This window comes from Chelonoidis abingdonii, chromosome 3 (assembly GCF_003597395.2).
Source record: "Chelonoidis abingdonii isolate Lonesome George chromosome 3, CheloAbing_2.0, whole genome shotgun sequence".
Lineage (NCBI taxonomy): Eukaryota > Metazoa > Chordata > Testudines > Testudinidae > Chelonoidis > Chelonoidis abingdonii.
In genome coordinates, this window is record NC_133771.1 from 60,541,047 (window position 1) to 60,566,095 (window position 25,049).

Consider the following 25,049-nt stretch of genomic DNA (forward strand, 5'->3'; position numbering starts at 1 on the left):
TTAAGCAGCCCTTCTGTTGAAATGGCTAGAGATAAACAATTGAAATTCACCATGGAACTAATTCTCCCAATGAAATTTGATTGTACCAAGTTACAACCCTTTGAAGATTGAATTAGCCAGGCATGTAGGAGTGTTAGTGGGGGGAAGGTTACTGAGTGTTGTATTAGACCTGACCCATTGTTTTAAACATGGTAAGAACTGTTTTTTTTCCCCCCATCTCATTCCTGTATCTAAAGTTGTATAAAACACCCACTGGGAAGGAAAAAAAAATCTTTTGAGAACAGGAGCTACAGCCTGGGAGTAACAGCTCAGCCCCTGCGGGGAAGATCCCCTGATAGCTAGTCACCAGGCTAAGTAAGGTGTGGGCCAGGGAAGCACAGAACACCATTACTTGTATTAAAAATAGAAGCTAACCAAACGAAGTAAGGAACCAGTTACACAGGATAAGGAGGAAAATGAATAAATACAAAATGTAAACAGATACAATTTTTTTTTAAACTAATTCTTAATTTTGGGTGTCCAACTTGAAACTTCTTAACAGGGCCTGATTGGATGTTTCAGAAAGTGCTGGACACCCAAAGACCCTTTAAGGTATCAAGCTGGGCACCCAAAACATTCTGAAACAATACAAGCAAGTAAACAAACAGATAAATTTAGACAGGAGAGCGAGCAGCAGCAGGTAGAGAGGCAGAAGTGCAATAATTATTTGAATTATTTTTGACATTTTAATATAGTTTTTCTATTCTATGGGCTTGATCCTGTAAAATAAAGTTAAGCATATGCTGAAACGCTTTGCTCGATTGGGACCAGAGTGATTAACACCTTGTGGATCAAACTCTATCATCAAATGTTCCGGTTCCTTCAGAATAAGAATCCCAGCTAGTCTTGGTCTGCTTTCTAGAAATAAACATTAGACCTACTGTAATTTTTTGTCCTTGCTTTCCAGCCAAGCTTTTCACTTAAAAATAAATGGAACACAGAGCACGTATGTCAATTATGCATGAGATTAAAGGAAAAAAATAGGTATGAAAATCAGAAATCCAAAGACTCCTCAGTCTGGTCTGGATAACTCAAATAGAATCAGTGACATTGGATCTATTTAATGTTTACTGTCTTAACTCATAGATAAACAATCAAAATAATACTCTGATTCCATTTCTCTTCTGGAAATTCAGCGTTAGTGGTCACCAAGGTACAAGACTGACAACACTGGAATCTAAAGCTCTGTCTACAGAACAGTCAATTTAAAAAAAACAAAAAACAAAAACGTAGTGGCCATGCAAGCCTCTCCTCATCCTGTCGCACCTCTGACCAGGAGCATGGTCCCAAGGTTGCAGGGGAAGCAGCTAGTTCAGTCTATGTCCAAACGATCCTTTGGACTATTTGGCACCATTTTTGCTGAGACCAGTAAAAAAGCCCAATTACTTTGTGAACAGAAAACGCAGCCACTGCTTTTCATACAGACAGTACTCACCCATCTCTGCTAGATTTGAAACTGCTGCAGTGGTTAAAGGTTCAGAAGCCCATTCACAATCCCCTAATCCATCCACCACCCACAGCTGGGACATTCTCTGTTTAACTGGAGGCTACAATTCTAATTTGTGGGACGTGATCATTTCCAGTAAGTCACATGTACAAATATTAATTCCATATGAATCTGGCACCATTTATTGTAGAAACAAATTGATGATGCAGCACAGCTTTAACATACTTCCATAGTAAGACAACATGACACTTCAATGCAGGTGAAAACACAACGGTTCTTAAAGCTGGTAAAGAGAAGCAGTAGCCATTTCCTAGAAATGAAGTCAGCCAGACTCCCCCAGAGCACCAGTAGGCAGGTGTGCCAGGCTTCTCTTTTTGTAGTGTTGGTAGGTGGAAAAAAACAAAGCAAAGTGTCGCTCACCAACCTGCTCCTCTCCAGGAACGTTTGGAAAGGGGATTTTTACCTGTATTACATGATGAATACTCTAAGTTGGGTCCCTCTGATTTTCAATCACCCATTCCTTCTAGACTGTAATTTTTATTCATAATTGGGTTTAATCGGGTGTGTAGCAGCCAAGTGTACATTTATAGTAAAAGAAAGCTCCAAGTGTGAATTCTGTACTAACAGCACAATTCTCTCAGACTCAGGTGCCTGGGGCAACTTCCAAAAATGAAGTTGCTCTGGTTCTTTTCCCGATATCACTGATTTTTTAACCTGTGAACAGGGCTAGAGTAACTGTAGAAGAGAACTAAAAAGTATTATCCTTACTCTCTGCACTGGCATCATTTTAGTACATTTCTACTGGCAAATTTATAACATGAGCAGAAGAATCTGAGAGTTCCATTGCTTTGAATGCTTAAGGTCATAAAAAAAGGTTGTCAGATTGAAAATCATTTTAATACATACACCCAGCCATTCCATTTCTAGTGCAATCTTCACATTGCTTAGAATTCAAACCATAGCAACGTACTACTTTGTGGATGCACAGGACACTGAATGTATGGTATGTCAATATCTTTCCCTTCCCCCCTTTCTCAGTGGGGAAGACTCCTTCTGTCTGTCTCATATTTAAGCTGCTTGTTGTAAATTTGCGCTCTAATTACTCTGTATTAATTGTGAAACCATGTTCTTGAACATGAAACATTTACATATTGGAAATGTGTGTAGTAGAACAGAGTCCGATAACACCAATTAAAATATTGGTAAAAAGAAAAATTAAAATATAATAAAAACCTCTCGAGAACCAGGAAGTTCCTGGACATTAAAATTGTAGAAGCACGTCATAAAAATTAAAAAAAGGTTCCTTATTACATACCATTCCTCCTTCTCCTCCCAACACCACACATAATCCCTTCTCTCCCCTATGCCCTGTCAATGATAGACATCTTCCTACCCGTTTTAATTAAGAAAATATTAAGAGGTGGCAGAAAATAGTGCCTAGCACACCGATTTAAAATTATAGGTTTTAGATCAAGTATCTGATAAAGTCCTAGCATGAGGCTATTCTACTAGAGCTAAGTAGTTTCTTGTTACAGAAATAACATACATGCACTATCAAGTGACTTCCAGTACAAACAGTACACAGATAAAATGGTTAAACTGAAAAGCTTTTGTAGCTTTCTGGGCATCAATATGAAAGGCACTTTTCAGGTCACATGACTTTAGTTCAGTGATTCAGTATAGCCTTGATATCTCAATAACTCCTTCAGTTTCCATGCAAGTGGCGGCCATTGACTGCCCAGTCCTGCACTTCTCCACTGCCAAATAATGCAAAGAAAATTGCTCCAAATAAGTTAATAGAAGCAGCAATATAGAAAACAGTCTGCCATTCTCCCACAGTATTCTGCCAAGAGAAAAAAATAAAAGCAATCAGTTTACAGCATCATATCTTAGAACGAAGAGTTGCTAAAAAGACATGCTCTTTCTTGTCAAATGAAAATTCTACACAGTGCATTTTCACATTGAAATCAAAAGTATTACAAACACAAAAGGTTAACTTAAATAGCAGTATGAGTCAAATGCATTTTAAAACCATGCAATTTAACATTGCGATAAGGGCCGTCCCATCCAGTTTGTCATTTAACAAAGTGAAACAAAGTCCAAATGTATTGTCTAAAAATTGTATTTGGGCTAAACCAATGCATGGAAAATGAATCTAATGGAAAAGACTATTCAGTTTTATTATTTGTTACTATATTACTATTCCAGCCATGGGCTTTACATGAACATTTCAGCCCTGGATAGATTTTGGCCCACAGAGAAGTTAACTATTGGCAGTGAAGGGATGTCACTGAAACAAGGATGAAGGTTTATAGTCTAAAAAAAGTCTAGGATGAATTAATGACACTGGCTAATACTTTTCTAAGAAAATAAAAATAAATACTGAAGTTTACATATATGTAGATGTTTTAAGGTTAAAAAGCCACCTTTAAAATAGTAGGTGACTATTCAAACAGGCTTGCAAAGTGTCTTTACTGGTAAAGAAAGGAAAAGGGCAGCTGAATGAGACTGTATTAACACCAAACTAAACAGTATAAAGGAGAATTTTTGTTAAGCTGTCCAGACAAAGCTGATCTGTTTGGACCCACGGCATTAAATAATACTTCAGTGTTTTTCAAAGCAACGGCTGGAGCGATTTATGACTAGGTTACTCAATTCACCAATTGTACTACTAAAGTCACTCATCCCCACCTGCCCTCCCTAAAGTATTCTTAAATAATTCTATCAATAATTTTAAAAGAAAAGCATTTTGGTTATGTACAGTAAAAGCTTTGTTATCCAGCACATTGGGAGAATGGGAGGTGCCAGTAAGTGAAAAATTCCAGTTAATTAAGAGGGAGGGAGTTTGGGTGTGGCAGGGGGCTCAGGGCTAGGGGTTGAAGGGTGGGAGGGAGTGCAGGCTCTGGGAGTTGGGGTGCAAGCTCTGGGCAGGGAGTTGGGGCGCAGGAGGGGTTTCGGGATGCCGGATCCGGGCAGCGTTCACCTTGGGAGGCTCCCCGCAATCAGCGACAAGTCCTTGCTGCTTCCAGGCGGAGGCATGACTAGGTGGCTCAGTGTGTTGCCTCCGCCTGCAGGCCCTGCCCCTGCAGTTGTGGAGCCAGGGCAGTGCACAGAGCCACCTGGCTGAGCCTCTGCCTAGGAGCACCAGGGACTTGTTGCCACTCGTGGGGAGCTGCCAGAGGTGAGCGCCACCCAGAACCAGCACTCCACAGCCCCTCCTGCACTCGGAACCCCTCCCAGCCATTCCTCCGCCTAGAAGCAGCAGGGACATGTTGCTGATTCCAGGGAGCTGTGCGGAACCAGGTAGGGAGCTGTGACAACTGGACTGTAAACCAGACTTTCAATGAAGATCAGAAATGCCAGTTAATAGAGCTTTCTGGTGGTAAAGTGCCAGATAACACAGCTTTTTACTGTACATGATTGTTTCTCATTGTATGATTAAGTAGTGCTGGGAATAAAAAGTCTCAGATTGGGTATCTAAATCATGTCTCTGAGGAACTGTGAAGTGTTTTATAATATATACTAAAATCCCAGGATACACATTACAAATAAATACAATTGAAAGGAGTTCCTTCCTTGCTTTCCTGACAAGTTTTTAATTCAGGATTCAAACGCCATCATTCTTCCATAACTAACCGAGGTAGTGTTTACCTCAACCGACCAACACATGTTAAAATACACCCACCTTTTTTTTTTTTTCTCTCCTTAGTGAAGACAAGGCCAAAGTCATTGACAGCCAAATAGCTAAAGCCCTATGTGGCTCTTTGAAATGCAACTTCACATTTTACTGCTAGTATAACAGCCATCAAAATAAAAGCCAGGGCACAGAGCTTTATCACAACTTAAGAGTAAGACTAGCATATACATCACGTTTTATCCCTATAGAAAACAGCATCTCAGAATGGAGAGTGTCCATTAGAAGAGGGCAGATGAAATTTTATCAGCGAAACAACAAACTAGCAGTCTTACATGATGAGTCAGGCTTTTTGCAATGACTGGCCCCACCATTCCTGGGATAGTGGCAAATGAATTTGTGATTCCGAGCAGGATCCCAGCAAACCTGTAGAAGAAATTGTTCACACTGCTTATTAACTTATTCCCGTATTTGATAAAACTGTTTGTTACAGGAGCCAAACCACCTTTAGCTGTAGTCTCGTCAGATCACATGAGCTAAACAAAGCCAAGGCAAGTTAGTCCTTGCATGGGAATGGCTCCCATTTACTTATTTTAAGAGCAACTCAGTGTCACCTTAAAATGAGTTACAGGCTTAGATGCTTCATGCTGGCCAGTTACAGGGTTGCCACCTTTTAGCTAGGCCAAAACCAGTGAACTGCAGAGTCTCATCCAACCTCTTACACCAAGCCATGCCCTCTTTGATAAGCCCCAACATTTGTCTAGGATGGATCCATTGGAGAGGTGAGGAGAAAAAGGGGTTGGAAGGTGGAGGTGGGTAGTGTGTGGCGCATGACAGGGTGACGTGTGGGATAAACAAAGAAGATCCAGATGCCATTGGTAATAAGACAGGAGGCATTAAGGATTTCTCCACTTATCTTTTATTGCAAAGCATAAGTTCCACCAACGAAGGGCTTTCGAACACATGCTCCATTTGTTCCCTTCAGATTTGTATGGGTCATGGCTATAGCAAACAAATGGTGGGTAGGTTTAACTTACGTCACCCATCTTTCTGGTTGCTACATCTACTTTTTCAAGTCCATTTGCAGACATTTGGATCTCTCTGGGATTCCAGAGTGTGCTGCTCTCAACACACACAGCAGCTGTCTTACTTAGATGTAGACTTGTTCTGTAATCTCAAAAAACTCACATAATCTCTTTGAGCCTCAATTTCTCCTCCCTGTGTCTGTAAAATGAACATATTTACCTCTTAAAGGGGTGTTGCAAGGCATATGGATACCATGTTTGCAAAATGCTCTACCAGTGCAGAACATTAAAGCAAGTCAGTGGCAGAAGTGAAACTAGAACTAAAAATTTTATTCTTCCAGTTCAGAGCTCAAGGGATCACAGAAGCAGAAAGGGGTAACACGGCAAGATCTGCAGGCTGGATTTGCTGCTCCCAGAAGCCACATAAAAAACACTAACTAACGTTGGCCATGAGCTAATAAAAGGGAAAGGAGATATTCCTAATAGCAGTATTGGTTAAACTCACTGTTTAACACAAATGGGATGAAATCCTGGCCCCCCTGAGTACAATGGCAGAATTCCTGTTGACTTCAGTATTTCACCCCATGGAACCTATAGCCTTCCTAAAGAGATATGCACAGCCCTGGCATTTTACCTACCGAAATAGGAGAATCCAGAGGGAATCTCACACTGGAGATAAAAGGCGATGATACGTATGTACAATAGGGGTGTCGGAACATTTTGTATAGTGGGGGTGCTCACAGCCATTGAACCAAACTGTAAACCCTGTATATAATGGAAACCACTTCAAGCTGCCCCGCATCCCCCCCAAACACCCCTTGTTCCAGCACCTATGCGTATAATCAGATGGGGTTAGCAGCATATGTGTGTGTGTTCTCAATATAGCATTTACAAGGGAGCTACACATTCAAGCATCAAGCCTATTGGCTGATTTTTATTTAAAGTTAACACACTTACCAAGCTTTATTAAGGCAGTGCACTGTATTTTACTTCAAACTTTGAAATTTTGACTAAAGTGATACTTATTCTTTTAAATAAGGTATGTATTCATACTCCTTTGGCAACCTGAAAGTGCATAAAAATTAATATGGCATTCAGCTTCATAGAGCCCAAGGGTAAAAGCCTCTAGAGGCAGATAAGTGTATATAACAAGACACTATGAAGCCCTTAATGGACCAACGTGAAATTTCTTCCTTAAAACATTTAAGCAGTGCAAGAATATTAATATGCACTTTCAAAGCTCATCTAGGCCCCACAGAAGCATTTGCAACTCATTCCTGGCTAAATGTCTTTCGTTTTTAGTGTTTCTGACATGGGTTGTGTACTTGATAACACAGTCTGATGCACATAACCGTGGTGCAACTCCCTGTACAATGTGAAGAATCTAACATGAAACAAAGCTAAACATGACAAATCGGCAAAGCAAGACAGTCCAAATGACTAAGATCTTCTATAACATAGTAGGGGGATACATGAATACAATGGACTCATGGATTAAGTAAGGGGCAGAATGAGGAGACAGGGCAAGATATGTGCATTCAGCACATCAGAGAGCCATGGGAACAAGATGAGGGGTCTATGATGAGCGAGATATTAAGAATCATCATCATTAAGGAAATATATTACTGTAATTGGTTGAATTAGCCAACACTTCAGGAAAGAAGCCAGAAGTCATTATATTTTCCCCACACCGACAATTTTTCCCCTTCCCCAATAATTTCAAATGTTTACAACATCCTGGGAAGAGACGCACCTACATTTGTATATTATAATTCATGTTTGCTACTTGGGTATGAACATTTTTGTTCATTTATGGAAATATTTCCTGCAACTTAAATTTATTATACAAATTCCTGCTCTGGTGTGTTACAAATTTTTTGAATAGCAAAAGGCCCTTTGGTAATAGCCAACAAGCTCATCACTATGTTCTTTTATGTGCCCACAGTAATTCCACAATTCATTTGCTTCCCCTTCTATGGCGGGTGTCTGCCTCAGTCTGACTTTTTTTTTGGAAGATTTCAGTCAAAATGGTTCAGCTGTCTCCAAGCATGACTTGTTTTTCCTGGGTCTCATTTTGAAAAATTCTGGCAAACTTTTCTTTGAAAAGTGCTAGGGCTTCCCTGCTTTGGAGCAGGATATTGAAATGTGTAGGGGTGGGGAGTGAGACTGTGTGTGTGTGTGAGTGAGAGAGAGAGAGAGAGAGAGAACTGGGGTGGTGGTGCTGTTGCTTCTGGACTGATCATTTTGCCACCCCTAGGAATATCTGACCAATATAACCTTTGGGTAAAAAGAGCAGTTTTCACATGCTCACTAAAGACTTCTTAGATAGTAGCTAAATTTCCTGAAGATTCCATCTACACTGGGCATATTTAGCAGGATGGGGAGTGGGGGAAAAGTAGGACTGAGTGGGCAAAGACACCTGTAATGGAGAGTCCAGAGAACTGAGAATAGGATGTGCTGGGCAAAGAGATTGGGAACAGAAGCCTGAGGAGTGAAGACTGGGGCTGGCTAGGTGAGGAAGTGAGACCGGGACAAGAATTCAGGAGTAGAAAGAGATAGGTTGGAGGGGATAGGGTGAAAAGGGTCATGCTTGGGGGGAAAATGAACAGAAGATTCTGTACTCATTAGTATCATTCCCTCCACTGTGCCTAGAATGGAACCCACAGTATCTTAAATCTGATAATTCCTCTGCTCCCAGCAGATATCTGTGAAACCTACAGGCAAGCCCCTCTAGTGCTGGTTATGCAGAGGATGACAAACTACTATTACTCTCTGTTACACCATTAGCTCAAGTGGCAGATATCTGTGTGATTGATTTAAGAGTTCCAACCCTGCTGATGGCCCAGGTGAGGGTCAATATGATGGTACTTGTTTGTTTTTTTTTCAGTTTGCTTTTTTTTTTAAAAAAAACTTAGGAAGTCACACATACAAAAGCGATGTTAAAAAACATTAAATTGCTAAGTCAAACATTCAAAACTTAGACAAAGCCAGAATTAAGAATGTCCGTGTAACCTTAATTCGGCCCTCTTGTGTGCACTATAATACAGTTTCTCATTATCTGATTACATAATATTTTTTGCAAAGGACTTGTGACTTATTCACTGCACAGGATGGACCTGCTCTGGGGATGAATCAGGATTGGGTAGGGAAGGAGATTGGACTCCAAGACCCTAGCCTCACTTGTTGCAGAAACTGGAAGGTGTGTAGTGACTCTGGAAGGGGACTGCAGAAATAGAAAGAAAGGTTCATGGTTAAGGCAGTTAAATGCTGCACCTAATACATGGATTCTACCCCTGCCTCTTCCACAGAGTACCTGTGTGATGCTGGGCAAGTCACTTAAGCTAAACTTTCCACACAGTCACTCACTGTGATTTTAATTCCCCATTTTCTGGGTATCCCTGGGATCTGATTTGCAAAAGTGCTGTGCACTGACATTGAAGTCAACAGGAATTGTGCTTTCCACATACAAAATGCTATATAATGACAAGTTCTTTGTAAAATCAGATCATAGGTACCTCTAATTGGGTACTCAAAATTTTTAAGTATCAGGGGGTATCCGTGTTAGTCTGTATCCACAAAAACAACCAGGAGTCCAGACTCCTCAACATTTTTAAATACTTTAGACCTTATATCTCTGTGCCTCATGTCTCCATCTGTAAAATGGAGTAATATCATGCCCTTACCTCACAGGAGTTTTGTGAAGATAAAGTCATTAGCGTATGTGAAACACTCAAACTGTAGTAATGAGCACCACAGAAAAGCCCATGAATAAATTAATAATTCTGTCTTTGGAGCAGGGTTCCAATGTTGTGCTGCATATAAGGCCTGGGATCTGAACAGTGGGGACAAAACAAAATATTGAATAGCTGCTCATTAAGTGAACACTGTTCATTCTGTGGAACGAATGAGGCAAGGGTCCTGTGGAAAAGACAGTATCGTCTTCAATGACATGATCACATATAATACAAGAGGCCTGCACTATGGCTGTACAGGCAACCTTAATTCTGTCACTGCCTATCTTGAGTGCCTTACTTTGCAATCAGGGCTGGCGGCCAACACAAAGGGGCTGCACTCCGTCCGCTATTTGGGTGGCATGTCCGGGTCTTTGGCAGAAATTCAGTGGCGGTTCCCTCAGTCCCTCTCTTCCTCTTTGAGCTGCCACCGAAGAGGAAGAGAGGGAGTGAAGGATCTGCCGCTGAACTGCCGCCGAAGAATGGAGCGGTATGATTGAGCTGCCACCAAAGTGCTGCGGATCAGCTTTTTTTTTTCCTGAGTGTGTGTACGTGTGTAAATAAATACTAGGCCAATGATTCAGGGCAAGAGATCTGCAGGATTGATCTGCTCATAGCCAGTGACTATATACTGCCTGCTTATAACACAGTAACATCTGACCAATTTACACAGCATGTTTTTCAAATGCAAATAACCTTTCTAAAAGGTTATAATGCTTCATCATTGTTAACATTTAACACTAAATGGAACACATCACTCAGCTTTCGTGTTAATTCATGAGGAAGATCATCAAAATGTCATCTGTATTAAAACCAGCTTTAGCAACACTTACGATGGTGCTATGTCCAGGTGGTTGATGCCAAAACCGGATGTACAAAAGCCTCCTAATGCTGTTGATATGGTTAGGAATGCAACAGCCAGTGTGTAGTCACAGCCTATGAATCCAGCTGCTACTAAAAATACTGCAGGTCCAATCATTCCTAAAAACAACAACATCATTTAGAAATCTCTAGACTCTTACCACCACGGAGATGCTTAAATATTATTTATCATACGAAGAACCTAAAACTAAGTTATGTACTTCGGTGTATTTTCTATATTATTACTGCCACCTAGTGCACAAAACATAGCATGGTACTATTTAAATTAAAATGGAGATTTGCAATTTTATGGCTCCATTAGAAGAGAATCCAGGATGTCTGTGCTACACGAGCCCACTGAAGTCCAGATAGAAGAGAAAACTTGAATTGGATGAAAGCTCATCAGAAATGATACTGATCAGTCTAGTCTTATCAGATCAGGTCAATTTTATGTATATACTATGATAAAATTAACAGAGGCTGCAATAGCAGATAAAATGGGGGAAGACTAGAGCTGTGTGAATTATATATGATGAATAAATTATCTAAATTGAACACTTTCTTTTTGATGAACTGATCCTGACTTCATTATCTGTAATTGTGTAAACAGATGATTTGACCCACTTTCAGCCTCTTGGTGTTTGTCAAATGTTTAGTTTGACTGGTCACTTAAGTCACATGTATTGTTTCTGCTCCCTCAGGGGTGACAAACATTTTAAGACAGGAGAATAATGAATAACAAAAGGTGAATAATGAATACTGATGTTGGGCATAAATACCCCCATTCAAATGCCAATATAGCATTGTTCTCTTCATGTGGAGAACAGCCATTCCCCAACCATCTGAGTGACCAGAAACTCATTTGCATGAATATTTGCAAATAGGAAATAAGGGTGGGTATAAGTGAACCAAACCACCATTTGAATTCAAAGGAATGTCTTCAAATACTTTCTGGTCTTCAGGCAACTCTATATGTAATTAGTCAAAATAGTCTGAGCTTTGCAAACCATGAGATACCAAGCAGGAACAAGAGATTATGAATTCTGTAGTGAGATTCAGACATTATACTATCTACAAGTACACTCTAATGGAACGGTTTGCTATCACAAGACATTACTTTAGATAGTCAGTTTCAAATGGTTCCATATGTTCCTCAAAAGCATTAGCTTCAGAAAATTCTGATGCAGTATTTTGTCATAGCTCTTTCCAGTGGGCTCTTTACAATAGGTAAGTTCTGGAGCATCTTGAGACATACAAGCATGCAACCAAATCACAAGTTTTGGATTTATGTGAGTTTTATCAATATACTGATATGCCACAACACTTGGATACTGAAAAGATGGCAGTCAGTTGTAAATAAGTTAAAAACATATGCTCTAGCAATACATTTGGAAACTATGAATCCTTCCTTGCCCTCTTTACCACAGATGGATGTGGTTGCATAAAAGGATGAAGACTTGTCTTAATGTCGTCTTTTTCAAGCTAAATGTATCTTGTTAAGGAGTCCTAGGGAAAGCAGAGAATTTCTTTTTAAAATGCATATTTCTGAATTTTTCATTTTGAGTTTTGCTAGCCTGGATTTAAAAATGTTCTGTCAGAATTTTTACCCCTTCGTCCGATTTGTTAATTAGCTGTTTTTTGTCTAATTTACAGGCATGTACAAAAATTGAAACAATTATAGATTTTCTTGGGCATGGGTGACTAAAATCAGCCAGGTACTGCAACCTGGAAGATACCAAGATTAGTCGGTAACAACCACTTCATAACATTCTAAAGTGCATTGAACTACAGATAGTACTTTACGGGTCTAAAGACTGGTTTACACTTACAGCACCGCAGTGTCGCAGCTTGGCTTAGTGAAGATGCCACCTACGGGCACTCCACCTTCCCGAAAGGCAGTAGCTATGTTGATGGGAGAAGCCCTCCCATCAACATAGTGCTGTCTATCCCAGGAGTTTGGCTGGTGAAACTGCATAACTCAGGGGTGTGGATTTTCTATACCCTTGAGCAATGTAGTTATACTCATGTAAGTTCGTACTATAGACCAGGGTTAAGGGCATGTCCTCACTAGCAATGTTAAAGCACTATAAAAACCCCACCTTCAAGAGAGGAATAGCTCCCAGTGCTGGTGTACTGTCTACACTGACACTTTACAGCACTGAAACTTGCAGTGCTCAGGGGGGTCCTTTTTCACAGCCCTGAGCGAGAAAATTGCAGCGCTGTAAAGTGTCAGTGTAGACAAGCCCTTAGTCTCATAGACACCGACTCCATGAGTGCTCCAGGGCTGAAAAATCCAGGGCCCATGGGGAAAAATTGGTGGGTGCTCTGCACCCACCGGCAGCTCCCCACCCCAGCTTACCTCCACCTTGCCTCCTCCCTTGAACATGCAGCCATGTCCTGCTTCTCCCTCCTGCCTCCCAATGCTTGCGCCACGAAACAGCTGTTTCGCGTGGCAAACGTGGGAGGGAGGGGGAGGAGGGGGAATGTGGCGTATTTGGGGGAGGAGGTGGGGCCAGAGCGGGGGTTGGGGAAGGGGTTCAATAGGGGCAGGGAGGGGCAGAGTTGGGGCAGGGACTTTGGGGCAGTGGTGGAATTGGGGCAGGGGCGCGAGCACCCACGGGTGCAGAAAAAAGTTGGTGCCTGTGCTTAGTCTCACCAGGGCTGTCTCCAGGCACCAACTTAGCAAGCAGGTGCTTGGGGCAGCCACTCTGGAAAGGGGCGGCACATCCAGGTATTCGGTGGCAATTTGGCGGAGGGTCCCTCGCTCCTGCTCGGAGCGAAGGACCTCCCGCTGAATTGCCGCAGATTGGCCTTTTTTTTTTTTGGCTGCTTGGGGTGGCAAAACCCCTGGAGCTGGCCCCGAGTTTCACTGACTTTTAATGATTCCCTCGGTCACTTAGGTGACTGAAAATTTCACCCTTTGATGCAAGCACTGTAAAAGAAATTTCTACTCCAGCAGAATCTGTTTTTCTGAGAAATCCGATGACAAAAGTTGCTTTAAATAGGTATTTTCATCTTTGCTTGTTAGAGGACAACATAGTAGAATGCTAAACTTTTTTCCCAGAAGATATTTCAGTGCAGATCAGTGGGAAAAAACAGCAGGTTTATTATTATTTAGAAAAAAAGTCTGACATTGAATTTCTTCAGTCATGTATATATAACGTACCCTCAACAGCACGGTAGACAAGAGTTTAGAAGATTTCTAAACTTAAAATGTGCCAAACACACTTCTTAACCCATTCGTTGCTGGGAACAATAATCTAACAGTTGAAGGAATTTGTAAAAACATTTGCAGCTCACCTTTTAAGAGCTTTGCTCCCCTGACTCTTAGGCTTGAGGGAAAGAGGGGAACCGCCCCCCAGCACTCACCAGCAGCGCGGCTGTGAGCCGGCGTGGGGTAGTGGAGCAGGCTGGGTAGCTCCACTTCCCACCGCCCAGTGAATTCAGGGCAGGACCGACCTCTGCTGCAGTCCCCCCAGGATGTATAGCTCAGGGGATGGGGTTTGGGGGGGAAGTGCAGAGTGGAGGTGGGGCTGGGGGCGGAGCAGAGTCAGAGGGGAAGGAGTGGGGCAGGGGCAGAGGCAGCTTTCCTGGGCCCTGCTGTGCGCAGCCCATAAGGGGCCGGCTCAGCCATCCAGGCGATTGGGCTGGCTGCTGGAGCTGGACACAGCTGTGTAGGGCACCAGGAAATCTGGGGCAATTTGGTGCCCCACATTTCTGGTGCCCTATGCAGCTGTGTAGTTTGCGTATAGGTAGGGATGGCCCTGTTGGTCCATATCAAACCAGTCAAACTTAAGAGATATAGGTCCAAAGGAATCCTAGGAAATAGTGTAATACTGATGTTTAGTCCAGCAAGCAAACACATACATTTTCGTACAACTTCTGCATGTGCCCCACAACTCTTGGAGAGCACCATGATTACCAGTATTAAGGAACAGCACCCCACTCCACACACACGTATACTTGGACTGATGGCAGACCGTTTGTAAGGAGTCAAACTCATGATGCCTACATTATCCCCAGCTAGGCACCATTAAGTGTTCTAACCTGCAGAAAAAGCATGGACATTATTCACCTAATTTACCTACCTATTAGAGTAAATGTTTTGCGCACGCACACAGTGGACAAGTTCTGCTTTTCTCTTAAGTAATCAGCAATTTGACCAGACATGATTATAAACAGCCAGCACCCAAAATAAGGCAGTGCAGATAAAAATCCATTCTGGAGAAGAGACAAAAAGGTGGTTAAGTTAAAATACTGAAATAAACATAAAATATTCTGAAAACGCACTTATGCTGCAGCGATAAGAAGATACTTTGCTCTACTAAAAATGTCAAGTGAGCCAACAGGATAGCCATCTGTTGTTTCATAAGACAATGAGATATCTGGTGATAAGGTAGGCAGATCATTACTTTTTTTTACACAATTATTTTATTATATTTCAGACCGCATGAGTGCATGAATACTGCTGACATAAACAGATAGTTAAGGGTTAATGCCTCTTTTACTTGTAAAGGGTTAAGAAGTTCGCCTAGCCTAGCTGACACCTGACCAGAGGAACCAATGGGGGAACAAGATGTTTCAAAAGGATGGAGGGAAGTTTCCTTTGTTTAGTCAGTTTCAGCAGGAGTGAAAAAGATCAAGAAACCAGCCTCTTATCAGAGTAGTAAGTTTTAGAAAGGGATAAGTAGGTTTATGTTTAATTTTCTTTTGTAACTTGTCTTGGTGCAATTAGGGGAATTATCAAATTGGGTATTCTTGTGTGTATTAAGGTTTTTGCCCAGGGAAACATCCTTTGTTTTCTATCTATTGTCTGTGAGATATGCTGTTTCCCAGGGTTTTTTTTCCTTTTTTTTCTTTTATCTTTCTTTTCTTTAATTAAAAGCCTTCTTTTTAAGAACCTGACTGATTTTTTCCCCCCCCTTGTTTTTTAGATCCAAGGGAATTGGATCTGGACTTACCAGGGAATTGGTGAGGGGAAAAAAGGGAGGGGGAAGGAGTAATTCTTCCTTGTTTTTGAGATCCAAGGGAATTGGATCTGGACTCACCAGGGAATTGGTGGAGGAGTCTCTCTAGGCTACCCAGGGAGGGAAAGGTTTTGGGGGGAAAGTGTGTTCCAGGTACTCAGAAATCTGGATGGTGGCAATGAGACCAGATCTAAGCTGGTAATTAATCTTAGAAGTGTCCATGCAGGTCCCCACATCTGTACCCTAAAGTTCAGAGTGGAGGTGAGACCTATGACAACTGCTCAGAGGCCACCACATACAGTCAGTCTGATAAGTATTCCGTTTCACAAAAACGGGCTTGGAAATGATTGTCAGATGAAAGCCAACAACTCAGTTTAAAGGACAAGAGAGAAAAGAAGTGGAAAAACTCTATATAGTCGGGCTAACAAACACCATATGGCCAAGTCACAATTCTTAAGGCTAACAAAATTTTGATAGTTATATTAAACCTCATGGTTCAGAGTTTAATCTAATATCTATTAGAGATCCACTTGAGACCTAATGTGGGAGAGTCAGATTATCGCAAATCTGCCTTTTGTGGGGTTTCTTATCCAATGGCAATTCCTACATCCTTACAGGCCCTTACAGTGTTGCCACTAAATAAACTGCAACACACACATACTGATTTCCACAGAAGCAGGACTGGGTCCTTAGTGTGCCCTTGTACTATTCCAAGTGGTTCATCTGATGTAGGAAATCTAAACTACTGAACTGTGATATATGGTTCCCAAATTAACTCAACCTTTTTGCCTTTGCATTTAACTTGAGGGCTGATTATCTGCAGTGGCAGGGTAATTTGCAAGTATCTGATGTAGTCTTTGACTTCAAGAAGTGTTTGGATGTTCACTAGATGGGGTACATCTCTTAGTTATTAACAAAATGATAGGCCAAAAATATTATGTTACTCATTAAATGTAAAATAAATCAGGGAACAAGAGAAATTTCTGTATGACATTTAAATTTAAATCAGAGCTTATTGCTATATTTGAAAACTAAAGCAAAAGTCTCATCCCAACAGGATTCCTCCTAATCAACACTCAGAGATGCTACCTGTTGTTTTTTAAATTTCTGCTTTTCAGAAGAGGAATAAGTAAAAACACCTAAAATCAAGACACAGTCTCAGCAATAAAGATCCCCCTTGTGAAGTGCTTTTCAAATATCTATCAGCATTTTAACAAATTCCTTTTTATGGGTTAGACAACTAATCTGATACCGTAATAGTGTTGACACTGTGTGGCAGCTTTGCATTTTAAATGTTAATGTAATTTCCAACTGAAAGTGTGGCAATAGGCTAAAACTGCACTCTTATGCAAGTGATTTTTTTAAAAAATGACAAACATGTGGCAGTCTGAAGTCAACTTGCTTTAAAAACGCCAGGGATACAGGAAAGGTGCACTCAACACAGTACCTGATAACATTTAAGCAACGGTTTTATACAAAGTAGCAAAATTAAAGGCTGTGGTGGCAGACACCTCTGTCATGGGCTTGCTTGAACAGCTCCTGAGTCGACTGCCTGTGTTAAATAGGAAAGACACTAAGCTATGCTTTCCAAGCTCTTATTTAACTTTGAGCACCTCTGAATTTGTTCCTTGCTTACTTCTCCTGGCAAACTATTTCAACAGTGATGCTGGAACTTTCTTCTTAATATAAGCATTGCAGTCAAGTGGCTTGGGCACCTGCCTAGGAATCAGGACACCTGGGTGCTGAGCTCAGTCACTGCAGCATGAATATGGTCAAGCCACTTCACCTGTTTCCCTTGGTCTGTCTCATCTGTTCAGATTCTGATAGACTTTTTCAAAGGTGCTAGGCTCTCATTTGTGGCTTCGAAAATTTTCCTTTGTAAGCAAAGTAGGCCTCAATCACAATTGAAACCTTTAGGTGCTACTGTAATACAAATAAATGAAATCTAAATCAAGGGTTCTCAATCTTTTTCTTTCTGAGGCCCTCCACAACATGCTATAAAAACTCCATGGCCTGCCTGTGCCACAACAACTCATTTTTTGCATATAAAAGCCAGGGCCAGCAGTAGGGAGTAGCAAAAGCAGGGCAATTGCGTGGGGCCGCACACCACAGGGGGCCCTGTGAAACTAAGCTGCTCAGGCTTCGCCTTCAGCCTCAGGTGGGGGGCTCAGGGCCCTGGGCTTCAGCATCACGTGGTGAGGGTTTGGCTTTCTACCCTGGGCTCCAGCAAGTCTAACACTGGTCCTGCTTGGGAGCCCCCCAGGTGTCCCGGACCCCTAGTTGAGAACCACTGATCTAAATTATAATTTTCCTTTTGTTCAACTGCAGCCAGTCAATCTTGTTTTAAGAAGTGTCTAATGTTTTTCCTCTCACATCATCCTCATGTAGGCATTTACACAGCATAAGCACGTTTCCCCTTTTCAGGATAAATAATTTCAATTACTTTATCATTTTCTCTTATGTCCTGTCATCATACTCCTGAATTATGCTACATTTTTGGACTTCAGCTGGGCTGTAGCACAACTAAATCCTGTATTACAACAATGATTTGTATTTTACTTCTGCTAAGAAGGAAAAAAGAAAAAGGAATACCGTGTTTTAAAAGGGATCCCATCAGATTAAAAAACGTTGCCTAGATTTCAAATAAAAGGGTTAAAACTAATTTAAGATTATAAAAACGGCTGTACTGGGCCAGACTAATGGTCCATCTAGCCTTGTATCTTGTCTTCCAACAGTGGCCAGTGCCAGGTGCTTCAGAAGGAATGAACAGTTTCAAATACTATACCTGCACATCAACCCCCAATGTTTTTGGTTTGATCATTTCTCTTCCTTTTCTGTTGTTGTTGTTGCCAGGTGGAATACCCATCAATCCCTCTTCCCCCCCCACCCCCCCGACACCCTCCATCCCCACCCCAAACTGCCAACTAGGCAAACAAAAGAACCCAATCCCACTCAAGAGAAAGACTAGCCAGGAAAATACCCTGATGCACACAAAGCATTAACAAATGAACAACAAAAAACTCAAAGAATTTCCCACCTAATCTTCAGTAAAGTAACTTAGATGTTCTAAACAACAGTAAAACATTCAACGAAAGTGATTTGTGTAGTGCTAAGTCCTACAATTCACATCCATTGGCAATTTCACAGTCAGGATTATTAAAATTCCTCAGTTCATGATTCAGCTATTTAACCTGAAATTCACAGTGTTGTATTGTAAGGCCCTGACGAAAGAGATTTGGGGCTGCAAGGTTATTGTATGGGGATTAGTACTGTGCTGGCAGTGGCCAGGTCTACACTGCGCTTTAAATCGTTTAATGCCGATATACACGATTTAACGCTGTATCGTTCACACGACGTCGTCATTAAATATCGAGTTAAACGGCTCCTTAAATCGATTCGGACTCCTCCCAACGAGAGAGTAGCGCTAAAATTCGATAGTGATAACTCGGATTAGGGTTCATGTGGACGGAAATCGACGTTATTGGCTCCGGGCGGCATCCAGAGTGACAGCACTGACCGCTCTGGACAGCAATCTGAATCGGATGCAGCGGCAGGTAACAGGAAAAGCCCGCGAACTTTGAATACATTTCCTGCTTGCCCAGGCGTGGAGCTCTGATCAGCACGGCGGCGATGCGTTTGAATCGAAAAAGAGCTCCAGCATAGACCGATACGGGAGCATCACCTAGTCGATCGCTGTATGGGACAAATCTGTGATCCACTCGTTACAGAAACACGAAATGCCAAAGCGTTTGAAAAAAAACTCAGGATACACAGCGCTGTGTACACGTAACGGAAGCCAGAGCTCATATGGACGCTCATGAAGGGAGGGAGGGGGGTACTGAGGACTCCAGCTATCCACAGCACAGCAGTCTTCTGAAAATATTTGTCAATTCTGGCTGAGCCCATTGTCTGTGGTTCAAACACAGTGTCGCGTGGTTCAGGAACAGCTCCTCAGTTTAATCCCCCAGCCACCACGTGAAAAAAAAAAGGAAAGATATGCTGTGCATATGGACGTTGCTCAATCACACTCGCGCAAAAGGAGCCAAAGGTTGTCTGCTGGCCTCACAAAGGAGGAGAGCTGACCAGCAACCACCGGGCAGAGTTTCTGCCCCATCAGGACTGGCTCTCAACAGGAATGGGAACTATGGAATAGCTGAGGAACAGCTACCACAGTGCACGCTCTGAAATACGAAGATGGTATCTTGGACCATGGACGCAACAACGATTTCGGAGATCCCCTACTGTGGACCGCCTAAAACCGATTTTATTAGATCTGTTTTGTAATATCGGTTTAAGCTAATTCGAAATAATCGTGCAGTGTAGACGTACCCAGTGATGTTGCCTTCAGAGCTGGGCAGCTGGAAAACGGTGACTGCTGGCCTGGAGCCCAGCTCTGAAGGCAGTGCAGAAATAAGGGTGGAAATACCACAACCCCCTGAAATAACCTTGCAACCTCCCTGCAACTCCCTTTTGGGTCAGGATCCCCAATTTGAGAAACGCTGGTCTCCCCTGTGAAAACTGTATAGTATAGGGTAAAAGCACACAAGAGACCAGACTTCACAAGAGGAGACCAGATTCCATGGTCTGTGATGTGTTTTTCATGGCCATGACTTTGGTAGGGGCCTACAGATGCCCCTTGAACTAAGTCCCTTGGCACAGAAAATATTACAGTGTAGATAGGATCTCAGATGTATCCATTTAGTCCTGGAGATACACATTTTATTAGCTGATATTTCATTATTTTCTAACTGCACTTGTAGCTTCCTCTTGTTCCTCAAATTCATGCCACTTTCAGAACACTGATTCTTCCTTCTTCTGAAAAATATTTATTTAGGAATTCTATTTTCTCCCCTTCCCTGTTCCACTGTGCTCCTACTTTTTATGATTATTATTATTATTATAGAAAAGGACAATCTTTGCAAGAACACAAACAAAAAACATTGGAGAGAGAACATAGTGCAATTAAACAATGTTAGTAGCTATGGAATAATTTAATGGACATCAGCAGGAAAAATTCAATACGTGGAGACTAGTGATGACATGTCAATGACAATCTGGGGTAGAATCTGAGCTTCCCGACTGAGTACCCTGTTCTACATACTAGACCATATCACCACTCTGCTACACAGAGGAAAAACTAAGTCATGAACTATAACAGGAAATGGATTGGAATATTTTCATTTTATCTCACCTCTTGTGCATCGAACCGCAAGATCTCCTTCATGTATGTAGGCAATAGTGTGAGAAGAGTGTAGAAAGTCCAGTTATAAGAAAAGTGTGCCACTACAATAGCCCAGAGTGGAAGGGATTTCAGCATGGGTTCCCATGGTACAGACTTCTGAGTAGAAAGCTAGAAAAATGGAGGGGAATAATCAGGATAACTCCTAGGAATATTTATTCTAGATATTTTGAACCTTACCTAAATCTGATTTTGCATTCTGAAGAGCACATTCAAAGTCAACCTGAATCCTTAGATGTGTGTTTTTTATTGTTAAATTATAGTAACTGAACTAAACAAAACTTGACATATCAGGAAGCAAATGGAAAGTCAGAACTCTATTATTATGGAGTCAATTATTATGCCATATTTTTTGCCTTTTAATTTAAAAAGCTATTGCAGCTGAAACCCTACTGAAACCAATAATACAAAAGCGGGTTTATTCCCTCAATTACTTTGGTATGTAGGTGTGACATTATCTGATTAAACTACGACCATGTAGATCGTTGCTACCACTGTTATACAATTGCAACAAAACTTGTTCAAAATGTGGCCCATAAGAGGTCTATGGAAACGTTATGATTCACTGAATATGATTATGTTATTTGTATGCATGTATCATTTTTGTAGCTGAAGTTAGGAATATCAACTATTACCTGTATTTCTGAGGTGTTTGCTTCTGGGTAACACTAACAAGGTGTTTACCCAGAACATTGTGAAGGAACTATTCAAGTAGAATGGCCCATTAAAGAACACTTAACTTACAATGTATTCATCTGACGAAGTGGGCATTCACCCACGAAAGCTCATGATCCAAAACGTCTGTTAGTCTATAAGGTGCCACAGGATTCTCTGCTGTTTTAACTTACAATGGAAGATGTCCATCTACTCTTAATGGACTCCTCCTCTACCCCCATCCCTAAGTGAAGTCATGCATGGACATGTGACTTGCCCATGTGACTCCAAACTCCATCTTTTACCTGTAATTTTCCACAGTAAGAACAATAGGATTCCTTTCCCTTGAGAGAAGTTACAAAAGGCACTGGAAACATCTCAGTTTTGCCTCTTTCCTGCTCAAACCTTTGGTCTTATACAAACGGGAGCATTCTAACCAAGGGACTGAGGACCTTCCAATGATTTGGAAGCAACCAGAGACTTGACTTAAGCCAGCAGTTTATTCCATCACTGCCATATGCCTGAAAGAAGAACTTTGCAATTACTGTATGTATTTGATTCCTTTAACCAATTTTAACTCTCATCTTTCTTTCTTTTTATAAATAAACCTTTAGATTTTAGATACTAAAAGGATTGGCAACAGTGTGATTATTGCGTAAGATCTGAGTTAGATATTGACCTGGGTGTGTGGCTGGTCCTTTGGGATCAGAAGAACCTTTTATTTGATGAAATTGATTTTAAAGTACCACTCATCTCTAAGTTTAGTGTTTTTGGTGGTGATACAAGGACTGAAATGCCTAAGGAAGCTGCTTTTCTGACTTCCTGTTAGTCATTGTGGTGAAACAGAAGTTTACTTTTGTTGCTGGTTCGGTGTATCCTATGGGAGAATAACCACCAGTTTTGGGGTGTGTCTGCCCTATTTCTCAGTAGTTTGTCCTGAATTTGGTATTCTCAGTTGTGACCCACAAAGGCCCGATTACAGTCGGCAAAACTCTTATTTTTTGATGTGTTCAGGCTTCATTGAAAAAGCACTAAAAACATAGGACAAACAAAAATGTTCCTCTATTTGATATGTTGCAGACAGACAATGATTTCAAGTAGGCTTGAAATCAAAATAAATTTCTGAATGTTTGTCCTCCTGTAACAACTCAATTACCCCCTCCTTACTACTATCAACAATTAGAGACTTAAAATCACTCCTCAAACACATGTGAACTGAATCTCTATTCTGAGATTTTGAGCATTGAGAGCACCATAGACTCTCAACATATAATATTTGCATGTCTTGTAGTTAATAATCATTTGAGTCCATTCATTTCTGAATTATGTTAAGTGTTCCTGTATGCACCCAAATCACTTATCAAAATGTGACATATGCCAACAGGCCAAATGAACCTTTTTTTAAAATGCAAAACATTGTGACTCCCATGTCTCAGTTTAATGAACTGCAAATAAGAGCTCCACTTTTCTTTTTTTAATCCATTTTAGTATGAAGTATTTTTGTCAATCACAGTATCTTTTATGCAAAATTAGACACAGAAGCAAAAATCAATGTCTAGAGCAGGGGTCGGCAACCTATGGCATGCGTGCCAAAGATGGCACATGAGACGATTTTTAATGGCACACTGCTGCCTGCCGGAGCAGCGTGCCACTAAAAATCCTGCCCAGCCCAGCCTGCTCTTCTCCGCCCTCCTCCCATACCGCGGGGGCAGAGGGCAGAAGCATAGGTGTGCACACAGGGTATACCTAGGTACTCCATAATGCAGCGGTGGGCAAATGGCCCCATTCTCTCAGTGCAGCAAGCCATGAGGTCCGCGCTCCCAGGCCTGAGTGCCTGGCCGAGCACAGCAAGCCGCCAGCCCCTCCCCCACCTTCCCCCCTGTCCTGGAGCCATGTCACCATGCACACAGCGCTCTGGGGGCCGGGGCTGCGTGCTCCCGCAGGGCAGTGTTTGGCTCCGCGGGGAGGCAGACACGCTCCTCTGTCCCCTGAAGCCATGCCGCCACGCATGCAGTGCTTTGAGGGGCGGGGCTGCCTGTTCCCATAGGGCAGCATGTCTGGCTCTGCGCGGAGCAGAACATGCTGCTAGGAGCCTCATAGTAAGGGGTCCGGGGCCAGAAGGGTTTGATAAGGGGAGAGGGGGGGAGTCAGGGGACAGGGAGCAGGGTGGGTTGGATAGGGGGCGGGATCCCGGGAGGGTCTCTGGAGGGAGTAGGTGGGGTTGTATGGGGCATGAGAGTCCTGGGGTCTGCAGAGAAGAAGCAGGGGCAGGGCCTTGGGGAAGGGAGTGCGTGGGTGGAATAGGGGCATATCCCCTCCAGCCCCCTGCCCTGACCCCCCACACACCCTAGCCCTCTGCCCTGAGCTCTGACCCCCCCCCCCCCCGGCCCTCTGCCCTGAGCCCCGCACACCCCCCAGGTCCCTGCCCTGAGCACTGTACCCTGCTCATACACACTCAGACCTCTGCTTGACTCCTCCACCTCCCCCGACAACCCTAGCCCTGACTTTGGCACTCCCCCCCGCCCTGACCCCTGCACCCCCCTCACATGCCCCCAGCCCTCTGCCCTGACTCTTGCACCCCCAAACCAGGGAGAAGGTAGGTACCCACTGTATGTGGGCAGGGCTGGGACCCCAGACTGGCAGCAGGCTGAGTGGGTCTGGGGTCCCAGCTGCCGGTCCCGCACAGCCTGCTGCCGGTCTGGAGTTCTGCTGCTGGGACCCTTGCCAGCCGGGGTCCCGGCTGCAGGCCCCGCTCAGCCCACTGCCGGCCTAGGTGAACAGAACCCCAGACCAGCAGAGTGCTGAGCAGGCCGGCAGGGTAAGATCAACATTTTAATTTAATTTTAAATTACACTTCTTAAACATTTTGAGAACCTTGTTTATTTTACAATACAACAATAGTTTAGTTATACAATATATAGACTTATAGAGAGAGACCTTCTAAAAAACATTAAAATGTATTACCAGCACGCGAAACCTTAATTTAAAGTGAATAAATAAAGACTCAGCACACCACTTCTGAAAGGTTGCCGACCCCTGGTCTAGAGTTTGCATTTCCCCAATTACTCTCCTTTAATTATACATCTCTATACTGTCCAGGCAGAAAAAGGTATGTTGTAATGCAAATCAATGCATTAACAGGCAATCCATGTTGCTGGAAAATGTGGATGGCATCCACCTGTGTATGTTGTCATACTGCATTCACCTTTTGGGGATATTTACAGAATTAACATGCATTCACATTACTTTTTGATTAAACATATTCAAGGGTAAAACTTACTTTCTTTTTGCCAGGTATCTCTCTTTTCATGACTAATGATTGTTTCTCATTGATCTAACAGTCCAGCATCTTAACATCCTTTCTTTTATTCGATTTTTTTTTTTATTAAAGTTTACTCAGTTGCTTCAAATTAAGAATGTTGATCTAAGCTTCAATTTTTCCTTCAACATTA

The 25,049-nt window shown here is 42.2% G+C and overlaps 1 protein-coding gene across 4 annotated transcripts in view; it reads right to left on the minus strand.

The window, feature by feature from the left end:
• Positions 1–1,645: 1,645 nt before the first annotated feature.
• The window catches only part of SLC17A5 (solute carrier family 17 member 5), a 36,811-nt gene continuing 13,407 nt past the window's right edge, over positions 1,646–25,049 (minus strand). For 3 of the 4 annotated variants that reach the window (XM_032764082.2, XM_032764083.2, XM_075063802.1), the window contains exons 7-11: positions 20,896–21,054; positions 14,826–14,958; positions 10,710–10,857; positions 5,456–5,546; positions 1,646–3,329 (exon numbers count right to left, since the gene is read on the minus strand). In XM_032764082.2, coding sequence (XP_032619973.1) covers positions 3,192–3,329; positions 5,456–5,546; positions 10,710–10,857; positions 14,826–14,958; positions 20,896–21,054 — 669 coding nt within the window. In that variant the 3' untranslated portion in view covers positions 1,646–3,191. Of the gene's footprint in view, positions 3,330–5,455; positions 5,547–5,568; positions 6,345–10,709; positions 10,858–14,825; positions 14,959–20,895; positions 21,055–25,049 lie in introns of those variants that run through there. The other variant, XM_032764084.2, reaches the window with a different exon arrangement.